Source organism: Etheostoma spectabile, chromosome 23, assembly GCF_008692095.1.
Source record: "Etheostoma spectabile isolate EspeVRDwgs_2016 chromosome 23, UIUC_Espe_1.0, whole genome shotgun sequence".
In the NCBI taxonomy this organism is placed as follows: Eukaryota; Metazoa; Chordata; class Actinopteri; order Perciformes; family Percidae; genus Etheostoma; species Etheostoma spectabile.
Window position 1 is genome coordinate 21,920,854 of NC_045755.1, and position 12,067 is coordinate 21,932,920.

Sequence of the window (12,067 nt, forward strand, 5' to 3'; positions counted from 1 at the left end):
ACCAAAATCTACACCCCCGATTTCGGCCCACGTTCTTTCATACAGACGGCTAATGGTGGCCTCTGGATTTCCAATGGTCACTTCTGCTTTCGTTAATATTCGCGAAACCAGCTTCTCTGTGAATACCTTGACATACGTTTTTCTAATTTTATCATGTGCCGTTGCATCCTGTGTAGGTTTGCTACATGTCTCCTCACATACTGAGCGAGACGCTGCAGCAGTTCCAACAGGCTCCTTGACGACGTGGACCTTTGGTAACTGTGGTGTTTCCAGGGACTGATTTTTTAATATGGTGTTTAACACCTTTTCACTGTGGCCGTCGATCTGGGTGTTCAGCCACCACCCCATCAGTCCAAGGAAATTCCACACCTTGTTCTGTATATCAGCGTACATATCAGCATGTGAATGAGGAACAATCCCGCTACTGCAGGACCCCTCTCTCGTTGGTTCTGGGATCATCTCGGGTGCCATCCTATGGATGAGGTCCTTGTAGAGGATATCGGTAAGTTTCTGTGTGAATAACATCCTTTTACCGAGGGACACGTTCTTGAACTTGGGAATCACATTAACCACATCTCCAACTTGTGGTTTTTTACTGTCCGTTGTCTGAAGCAGAGTGTCTAAGCTCTTTATGACTTCCTGCATTGCATACTTGCTTTCAATATTGGAGTCCTTGTTGAATTTGGTCCTCAGATCCTCCAATATATGATGAAACCAAGCTTTGGCCAAGCGCATCGCAAAAAAGGTCTTGATCTTGCTCTCTATTTCTTTTATAAACTCTTTGAGCTTCTTTTGACACATCCCACCCAAACTCTTAATTTGAGTAATTAACCGAGCAATGTCTTCTGCAACATTTTCAATATGCCGAGCGCATTCATGTTGCAGCAGCTTATACTTGGAGTCTGGCACTTCATTCAAAAGAGGACTAATGGTCGTACTCACCTCCTTCATGAGTATTTCTTCGACAGCTGTTAATGTTGAAATCTCAATAACACTGTCCTGAGATGAGATGTTCACTGGGATTTCTGCTTCAGTGCAGTCATCAGTTTCTTCCTGCTCCATATCTTCTGTCTCGTGTTTTCTCTGATCTTCAGAGTCTTCCTGCTCCATATCTCCTATCAGTTCTTCCTGGGAGGCGGTCTGACCTATTGTCTCTCTATGTCTGGTATGACTTGTCGTCCACTTACGTGTTTGAGTAAGGCACACAATTTTCACCTTTGCTGAGAAAGCTTTTAACATGTTGAAGGCATGACGAAGCATAGCATTTAATCTGCGAGGGCGAGTGACGCGCTGAATAATTACTGGCTCTGTAGTGGGCATAGCAGTGGAGAGAGCCGAGTTGACACTTTTTGCAACCTCTTTACTAACTAAGCCTGTCAAGTGCTGTGAGCTGACACACTCCACCTGGTCCTCAGCGTTCAGAGCTCCTGCAAAACTCCGATGAAGTATGTCGCCCAGACTGGACAGAACACGCTCCTCAGAAACACAACACTCCTCAGACGCCAAAACATTTTCGCTCCTAAGAGTCTTCAACCAGACTTTTGACAAGGCTGTTATGATGTCCAAAAGCAGGTCAGCCGTCATGATTTTAGTGGTATCATCGGGGGTGCAGGATTTCAACAATTCCCACTGTTCAGCTGTTATCCTTTTGAAAAAGGATCCGATCAGTGGGCGAACGGTATCTTCTGAAACCTCCGGCATTTCTCCCGTCTGCGATATTTCAGTTGTAGACATGATTATTGTAAAATCCAACTGTGTTGGTCTTTGTTCCGTGACTATTAACGTAACAGCACTGTTGGTAAAATGAAGTATGCTGTTTTGCGCGCAAAGGACTGTTTTACGTTTTTGGCACTGTTATCGAAAGAAGTATTGAAAAACCTACAGATTTTTTATATTCCAAATTTGATTGTATCAAAGTATGAATGAGAACGCGATGAGAACCTTTTTCCAGCAACAGATAGAAATAGAATGAATATCCTTTCTTTAATCCTATATATAAAGAAATGCGTATGACATCACAAAGGATCAAAGCCTTTTAGACTCTGATGTCAGAGATCAAAACCAACCAACAACTGCAGCTTAGCAACCGTTGCTAGGCAACTTTAGCATCCAGGTTTCAAAACTTGCACCATTCCAATGGAGTTTGAAAAACTCCCTCCAGCTGATAAAACTATCCCAGCAACTGCTGGGATTGTCATTTTGTCAATAAAAATGAGACTTGCTTTTGGCTTCTTGTGAGTTCAAAGTTCTAAAATAAATTACCACAGAAAGTATTTTAAAAATACAATCCCAATAAAGGCATTGTAATTTGATCACAAGTTACTCCAAGTTGTCCAAGTGGTCACCGAGTGCCCCAAGCACAGGTAGACATTACAAAACAAAACCTTTTTAAACAAACTTTACTCTAAATCATCATATACAACCACCAACAGCTTTTCTTTTTTTTTGCAGTTTCTGCTTGTTTGGTCATTGTATTTGTCCATATGCTCTGTATACTGTAGGTACTCGGTGTACTGTGCTTAAAAACACAATAAAAAGTTGACCACAAAATGTATGTTTAAGCGGTAGCTCCTGTTGTGATTGCATCCTGGCAAAAGGGCATTGTTAGGCATGACGTGATGTATAACAGTTAAGTATGGCAATGTGAAAGCCAGTGTTTCCCCTACCTAGGTTCTACTGTGGCGCCTCCGTCTCCATGCTCGTACCGATTCACTGTATTGTCAATCTCAGCCTGAATAAAAGCCTACATTTTATTAAGTTAGATGTTATTATAAAAGTTTTAAACTACATTCTAGAGTCGTTTGAATGAAAGAAATCTGCTTAGATGAGATGTAATGAGTGCAACATGAGCAATAAGTGTTTATCAAGATCCTGACGCTTTTCAAAAGAACAATGATGTAAAACAAAATGAACAAGAATTAACTTTGGATAACCTTAGTCTAAAATGATTTAACAGTAGTTAGGAGGAGACATGCGCTTGATCATGGTGATATTTATAAAAACATGTACTGTAACTTTCTGTATGGATCATAGTATGGGTTTAAGGTTAAGTTATAGGTTTAGTATATAACATTTGGGCCTGGGTAATCAGGTATTATACCTGCTACCACATTTAACTGACAAAAACATCATACACCCCATGTGTATCTGTATCATCTTCCAGTCTAGTTTGTTAATTATGTAAATAGTTATTCTTTTAAAAAAATGATTTGTTAATGTTATGTAGTAATTGTTTTAAATGAATAGCTACTAAACCTTAGTTTGACTAGTTTGTAACTGAACCCATGCACCATCACATCCTGCGCCACCCACCGCGACAAGTAAATTCTCAACCTGTTAACCTGATAATATCTATAACAACATGCTCTACAAATGCAAAGAAAAGAAAATGTTCAGACAGCATTATTATTTTTTTTATTGATCACCGAAAAGTTTCTGTTCAGCACAACTGATTAACTTAAATGCTCTTAGTACCTGCCTAGCTCCACACTTGTGAGAAATGTAATGAATTTGCCTAATTCTTTAAATACACAATTTACAATATTAGGAATAATATTGTGGCTTCTTTTGCTGGTGGGTGTAACCATTCCTCCTCCACTCAGTGCCATGCTGCTAGTACTCTCTCCAACTTCACCGCTATACAACACTGCAAGCTACAAGAAATGATGCAGCAATTGTTTTCAAAACAGTATAACATTTAGTATCTTCTTTAAAAAGTACATTCTATTCTATGAAATATGTATATTGCGCCAGTTCATACTGTGATGGCAATTAAAAAACAATGTATATTGTGCAGCCCTAGTTCACACCCGTACTTAGAGCTGTCCACTTGTGATCCAATCACTCAGGGAGGATTTTAATGCCAGGTGTGAACGAGGCCATAGCGTCAGCAATGTGTTGGGCCTGTTCTGACCTGGTATTCAAAATCCGATCCGAGTGATCTGATCACAGCTCTAGGTACGTGTTTTCATCTGTCTGTAGAAGGTGAGTCCAAACGTCCTCATTGACCACTTATGATCAGATCTTACTTCCCCGCCCTACATGGAAATAAACACATACATCATTTGCATATAGGCTAGTTTTGTTTTAATAATGTCTGTTGTTAAAAAGAAAAAGCGCTGCCTACAGTTTGTCTGTCTGCCAACCCTAGACTGCAGCCTATATATATACATATATACACCACACACACACACACACACACACACACACACACACACAGTACATAGTATATATCACCCTCATATTGCCCCCGTTTTCCTATATCAGTGTTCTTTTTAACTACCCGATTGTAATTACCCAAGATAACTTGATTGATTCCACACATCGCTTATTGGCAGGCATAAATATCTACTTTCATTAATTATGAAGTGTCTAATTCAATTTTATAGCATTTAAAAAAAAATTGAAGTGGTTTTGAAATAATCTTGAGCAAAAGTTGACATATTCCAGGTGTGATTATTCATCAACATACATTCCTTTAATTTTAGTCTAAATAATTCCTAATTTCTGCTTTTAAAACTCAAACATTAAGTATAATTTTCTAAAAATTAGGTTTATTGACCATAAATTCCAAAAATAACTGTAAAACTAAAGTTAATATGTTAGTGTTACGTAGTGTTGAAAACATCAAACAAGTGACAATCATTCAAAAAAAGCGTCAAAAGTGTTGAAGAAAGGTACAAAAACGTTAGAAAAGTTAAAAACATTGATAAAAAGCATCAACATAAAGTGTTTTTTTTTTCATTTTGATGGGAAGACAACACAAGGGTTAAACTGTATAATTGTACACTCACCTAAAGGATTATTAGGAACACCATACTAATACTGTGTTTGACCCCCCTTCGCCTTCAGAACTGCCTTAATTCTACGTGGCATTGATTCAACAAGGTGCTGAAAGCCTTCTTTAGAAATGTTGGCCCATATTGATAGGATAGCATCTTGCAGATGATGGAGATTTGTGGGATGCACATCCAGGGCACGAAGCTCCCGTTCCACCACATCCCAAAGATGCTCTATTGGGTTGAGATCTGGTGACTGTGGGGGCCATTTTAGTACAGTGAACTCATTGTCATGTTCAAGAAACCAATTTGAAATTTTTCGAGCTTTGTGACATGGTGCATTATCCTGCTGGAAGTAGCCATCAGAGGATGGGTACATGGTGGCCATAAAGGGATGGACATGGTCAGAAACAATGCTCAGGTAGGCTGGGGCATTTAAACGATGCCCAATTGGCACTAAGGGGCCTAAAGTGTGCCAAGAAAACATCCCCCACACCATTACACCACCACCACCAGCCTGCACAGTGCAAGGCATGATGGATCCATGTTCTCATTCTGTTTACGCTAAAGTCTGACTCTACCATCTGAATGTCTCAACAGAAATCGAGAATCATCAGACCAGGCAACATTTTTCCAGTCTTCAACTGTCCAATTTTGGTGAGCTCTTGCAAATTGTAGCCTCTGTTTCCTATTTGTAGTGGAGATGAGTGGTACCCGGTGGGGTCTTATGCTGTTGTAGCCCATCCGCCTCAAGGTTGTGCGTGTTGTGGCTTCACAAATGCTTTGCTGCATATCTCGGTTGTAACGAGTGGTTATTTCAGTCAAAGTTACTCTTCTATCAGCTTGAATCAGTCGGTCCATTCTCCTCTGACCTCTAGCATCAACAAGGCATTTTCGCCCACAGGACTGCCGCATACTGGATGTTTTTCCCTTTTCACACCATTCTTTGTAAACCCTAGAAATGATTATGTGTGAATATCCCAGTAACTGAGCAGATTGTGACATACTCAGACCGACCCGTCTGGCACCAACAACCATGCCACGCTCAAAATTGCTTAAATCACCTTTCTTTCCCATTCTGACATTCAGTTTGGAGTTCAGGAGACTGTCTTGACCAGGACCACACCCCTAAATGCATTGAAGCAACTGCCATGTGATTGGTTAATTAGATAATTGCTTTAGTGAGAAATTGAACAGGTGTTCCTAATAATCCTTTAATTTCAATTTCAATTTTATTTATAGTATCAATTCATAACAACAGTTATCTCGAGACACTTTACAGATAGAGTAGGTCTAGACCACACTCCAGAATTTACAAGGACCCAACAGTTCTAGTAGTTTCCTCCAGAGCAAGCAACAGTGCGACAGTGGCGAGGAAAAACTTCCTTTTAGGCAGAAACCTCGGTCAGACCCAGGCTCTTGGTAGGCGGTGTCTGACGGGCCGGTTGGGGTTAGAATGAAGAGTGGAAATAACAAAAAGTAGAAAAAATAGTAGTTTGTAGCAGTTCTTTGTAGTAGTTCATGGCATAGCAGGTCACTGTGGGCATTACAAGGCACAGCAGGACGTAGCTGGGCACCGCAGAGTGTAGCAAGATGAACATGGTATCACAGATCGTGTAGCGGGACCATGGCGACAGCTGCTACCATGATTTTGGAGCCTCTCTGATCCGAGGGATCACTTTAGGTGAGTGTGTATATGGGTGGCGACATAACGAGATTTGCTGACAGGTGCAGGGCCTATGCAGGTGAGGAAGATGTTTTTATAAGTCTTTGTGTGTTCAGCTCTCTGTACGTTTGAAGCTTCTTGGTTTGAAGTTTAGTTTATATTCATTTTACTGTTCAAGTTCGCTTATGGGAGCCACGAAATGTTCCTGCTGACGAAGCCCCAACATTTCCTGATTTTGCTGCTTCATAGAAGCATTCGAATACCAAAATAACGGAGGACTGTTGCAATGCATTTCACCGTCAACTCCAGACAGCGCTGTAGCTCTGGTAATGCGTGACTAATAAATAACAAAAGAAGATGTTTTGTGGTAACCTAATGTCTTACATTGGTGACTGTAGGGACGTTTTATGAAACTCAAATTAACAGAGCTCTAAACAGCCAGGGATATAGGAGCAGGCAGCATGCAGGAACAAAAGAACCAACACACTACTAACAGAATATGATAAGAACATCTAAAACACATGATTCACTCAGTGTTTTTTTATGATATGGGAAATACTTTGAATGAGTAAGCTAGCCTCCGTATCAGATCAATGCAAACGTCAGCATGCAATGACAATGATGGTTTGCTGATATTAGCAGCTATGACATTATAATGTGATCTGATCAAATAATGGGTAAAAAAAAATTACAAATCTGACCACACTTTTGCTGCCAGCTTATGGTCCTCAACACTGAGTACTACAGACCAAGAAGTATTCAGAAGACTTTTTCTTTATCTTTTTTCTTTTCTTTAACCCTAACCCAGAACTATTCTGTAGCTTGCTAAACTGTCACAGGTTTTACTGCCTTGTTATCTTCAATAAGTGTTCTGCTACGATGTGGTTTACCCGTATTACGACTTGACATTTATTTGTAGAAAGAGACAGAGAGAGATATTATCACCTTGATAACATTGCTGTTGCTGTGTTTCTTATTCTATAGCTGATAGATGTGCAGATTGTTTAATATTACTTGTGCATCCACATGTTGATATCCAGGTTGTGTTTGCTAGCAAGGTGCTATCGCCAGTAAACAGACCAGCCCGTGGAGCCACATGCTAAAATATTAAAGGGGTATTACACTGTTTGCTCTGTCATGCATATGTGTTACTGAGCAATATCTTACATTTAAGTTAATTATTACAGAGAAAAAATGTAATTCTTAGTTTTGCGTCTTGTTATATGCTGGTGGCTATAACATTTAGTTTTGGTAAAAAATGTACATAGTAAGTCAGATGCTTATTAATGTGCATTATTATTTGCTTATATTTCAGAACCACATCCAACTTCACATGTAACGTCAAATACAACTTCATAGTTAACTTCATGTTGGAGTTGTAAATAAATCTTCCTGGATCTCAAAGTCAGAGATCTCTGGTTCAAGTAGTTATAGTTTATTATATTTTTTTGTAATATGATAAACACTGTTACACTTTTTGAAACAATTTCAGCTTGTTTCGGCCTATCAGTGCTTTCTGAACATATTGAACACACTTTTAAATAATACTGAATACCGTGATAATTTTGGTCACTATAACCGTGAGGTTATATTTCCATATCATTACATTGCTAGTTAGCCCCCAGCCGGCTAGCAGCTATCCCAGTCAGCACTCAACTCCGGTGCTAAGGACGCTAACGGCAGTTTACCAAACCATCAGGAAACAGACCCAGGCACCCGAGTCAGAACAGCAGTCAATGGTAACGTTACACCTCCGTTAGTGGTAAATAATCTAAATACTACCAAGTGTGGTACAGCCACATATTTGATTTATATTTCTGCAATCTGCACTTCAGTTTGTGTGATTTGTTTCTGACTTTCATATATTACATATCATATTGGTCAGTGCTCATCATACTACTGTGATTGAAGTAGTTCACTATAAGATGTCATTTATATAAATTTATGCAGCACCTAATTTCATCATCACATACAGGCCTGGCCTCCAGGAAAGAACAGCTGGTTTAATCTATTGAATCTTGTGTCATTCATACTATACAATAATTTATTGCTCGTCTTTGTTGAATAATACAAAGGACAAAGACCTTGAAAAATAATCGCATTCTAAATCGCAATATTGGTGAAAAAATTGTTAAAAAAAGCTCGTAGTCCAGTTACATAGTAGTCTCGTTCAGTATTTTAGTACAGGTGGTTTTTACACCTGATGCAAACCATATGAGAGTACACATATAAAACAACTTTGCGTCTGCTTTATCTCCATCGCCATGACTCCCAGAACAAGCTGCAGAGGCGGCGGCCTGCTGCAGAGACTCTGCTGCGCCTCAATCATGTAAGGGCCTGTTTTCAGTAGCCGCAGTCGAGCTGACGCGCGCAAATGGGACGCCATGTGAGAAACGTACCTGTTTATTCTCCCATGTGGTGGTCGCGACACTAGCTGCAGTCTTCTCCTGAACAGAGGTGGCGCTAATGAGAAAAGGCTACCAGCATTGCTATTTCTACTGACTAGAAGAAGAAGAAAAAGGTAAACAACGGCAGAACTGGCTGCAGCATTGCCGTCAATGCTTCAATCCCGACAAAGTAGATCATCGGATCAAGCCTTTCATTCACTATATAAAAACTCATCTTAACCCAGGAAGTTTACCAGAACCCTGCAGTCACTCTGAGAGTCCTGGCATCCGGTTTCCCTCAAGCTCCTTCTGGCTTCCTGTTTCCTGTCACGCGCCGCTGAAAAAAATTAAGTGGTGCACGACCTCTGCGCTATAAATCCTGGCGCACTAGCGAGATCTACGCCATTTTGACAACATATTAGTGTACGCTACCTCGGGTGCGGTTAGTATACCGCAGGTTTAACAGCGCTAGTTAAACTACAATAGGATCCGTGGTTCACATGCATGCCAAACCATGGGGGTCTGTTGCTCTACTGTATCAGTAGAATGTATTTCAAAATAGAAAACATAAAACTTTATAACATTTATATTTTTAACACTGTTGTATTATTGTAAAATTAGCTACAACAGTAATAGCAGTTAGGCTACCTTATGTTAGTCAACCCAACATTTTTCAATTTAGGAGCAAAACGTGCTTCTTGAAAAGTTCCCATCAAGCTCAAACAATCAAAATTTCCTGGGGGAGGACACCCAGACCTTCCACTTAATACGTGTGTCCCCCAAAGTCCCATTGTGAGCCAGGAAAAACCCTGTTACCATACCACTTTTTTATTTATTATACACATAAAACCAAAAGAGAAAGCTGACAATCTGTGTTTTGAATCTGTTTCAATGGTCTCTTGCATCATCAAAGGCTCAGTCTGGCTCATTTCCCCTCATTTAGGAACACAATGTGGGCTGCCCTTCTTTTTCTCATGCAATCAGTGCAACATAATATCCTTTATAACACAATCCCACCCTGTTCTGAATGCTCGCCTGGTTCCTCCGACAGAATTCCAGCGCCAAGCTGAGTGTAACCAATCCGCCCTCCTGGAGCACAGCACAGGCCGTGTTTTCCCATCCTCAGCCGCTGGTTCAGAACTTTTACATAACCTTCTTGCATCCTTACCCACACTGCATCTCAAACTCCACTACCATGAAATTGCAAGTCTTCTTTAGCTGCACAACAACTTCCACATGATCTCTATCTCTGTATTTTGGACTCAGTGTCATCTGAATTCAATTAATTCTGAAACCTGAAGTCTCATAAGAGTTGTTGGCAGGAGGGCTGGGATGTGCTGGGACAAGTTAAATGTGAAGGTGGCCAGTCGAGCAACTCTCTCTGCTCTATCTCATAATATAAATATTTATAATAGGAGCATAGGTTTGAAGGATGGGAATCTAATATTTAGGCTATAACATGCCCTTAACAAAGCTAAAAATAGTCCTATAGGATTTCATAAGGAATTCCCTACTTGATTTTGGAAACACTCCTTTAGGATATAGTCCTATGTCCTTAGAGTTTATCATATAGCATATCTATATACGATTACCACTACAGAAATCGGATTGGGAGGTCTTATAAAATCCAAACCCTAACTTCCTAGAATTCTATGAAGTTTTATCGCGTTTGTAATGAGTTCATATCCACCATATTATATGAAGCCACTGCAACAAAGTGTAAAGTTAACTATGAGGCTGCAACAGATTCTATCCATTATGGGACAGTTGTGTGACGTCAGCTTTAGTAACGTGTATAGCTTTCATCCGCTAGTTAGCGAAAGGAATATTGCGGTTAAACTAGCATACAGTGGCTGTTTTAAGAGCTCCAGGTGTGGGAAAAACTGCCGAGTTGAAGAGCCGGAAGAACTTACTTGAAGGTAAGGATGCATAGCGGTCTGTAGGACTTGTGGCTCGTGTTGTCCGCCATCCTCTTGCCCCAGAAGTCGTTGCTGAAGATGTTTCTAAGGCTGGAGTCCGGTCGGACGTCCGGGTTGTTAATGATAGCCCACACATCGTCGTGTACCAACTCCCCGTGGAGAGAGTTGCCGTAGCACAGGACGCACAGAGCGGCCAGCACTGCGTAGCGCCCCACAGCCCACACCGCCTCGGGCCGGACGGTCAACCGCCGCTGCTGGCGGGCTTTCTTCTCCCGTCCCGGCGCTGTCATGTCGGGCCTGGCTTCTCCCGCGGCTTCGCTGCGCTGAGGATGAAGCGGGGAGTACTGGAGGATACTTCCATTCCGCCTTGCAGGTAGCGGCTGTGTGTGCTGTGGAGTGCGGAGACAGTGGTTGAGTTGTGCCGCCTTCAGGTGCAGTCGGTGAACGTCATACTCACGGTTTACTGAAAAGCACCAGAGTCTTAAGCTGTTGGCGTAGCTTACTGTTTTTCTTTCTATGTAAATAGAAAATTAGACATTTACTCTTCTTAACTGTATTGTTTAAATTTGATTTGTATTAGCCTATTATATTATTATATTATAACATTACTTGGGGATTAATTGGTTTACTTTATTATTTAACATGGCCTAATCTCTTTTTTTGCCTTAAAATACAAAGTATGTGCCTGAAAGCTCATTCTTGAGCTCGAATAGAGTCGTTTAGAAAGAAAAACATCTTAACTAAATGTCCACTTGCTTGTCAGCCTTCTCAGATGGAAGAGCCAGTGGCTTTCTTTTTTTTTTTGGAGGGGGGGAGAGAAAAGATTCAGGAAAAAAAAAAGGTCTGTAAAAACAAAGCAGTAGGATATTATTGGAAGGAATGGAAAGGGTGTTTTTTTTTCTCAACCTAATGGAATGTGGTTAGGTTAGGTCATGCAAAAAAAGAACAGCAGAAATGAAAGACAATTGGGGACAATTAAGATTGTGAGCCTGCATGGACTTGTATTTCTTTTTGTGGGTGTCGGCAGACAGGTGACAGGTAAAGTGTTTCTTAATAGCAGTAATATAGCTTAATGACCTAAACAACTATAGAGTAAGAATAAATAGCTGGAAAAACATTCTTCTGAAGAAGAAAAATACAACTGAATAGCTCCAATTATGTTGTCTGTGTCTAGACACTTGACATAAATAGTCTAATGAAACTCACACTTATGATTGGCACACTGGTATATTGGCTAAGACTGGAATATTATTTTAAGACAAGCCCCTTGGAGTTTATGTGGGAATAATGAAAGGAAGAGAGGGGGATGCTTGTAGC

General features: G+C 40.5%; 1 protein-coding gene across 1 annotated transcript in view; it reads right to left on the bottom strand.

Moving 5' to 3' along the window:
* tmtc1 (transmembrane O-mannosyltransferase targeting cadherins 1) overlaps positions 1-11,195 on the bottom strand; it is a 166,693-nt gene extending 155,498 nt beyond the window's left edge. Inside the window, 1 exon segment of the mRNA XM_032504865.1 lies at positions 10,745-11,195. Coding sequence (XP_032360756.1) covers positions 10,745-11,040 — 296 coding nt within the window. The 5' untranslated portion in view covers positions 11,041-11,195.
* Positions 11,196-12,067: the final 872 nt, after the last annotated feature.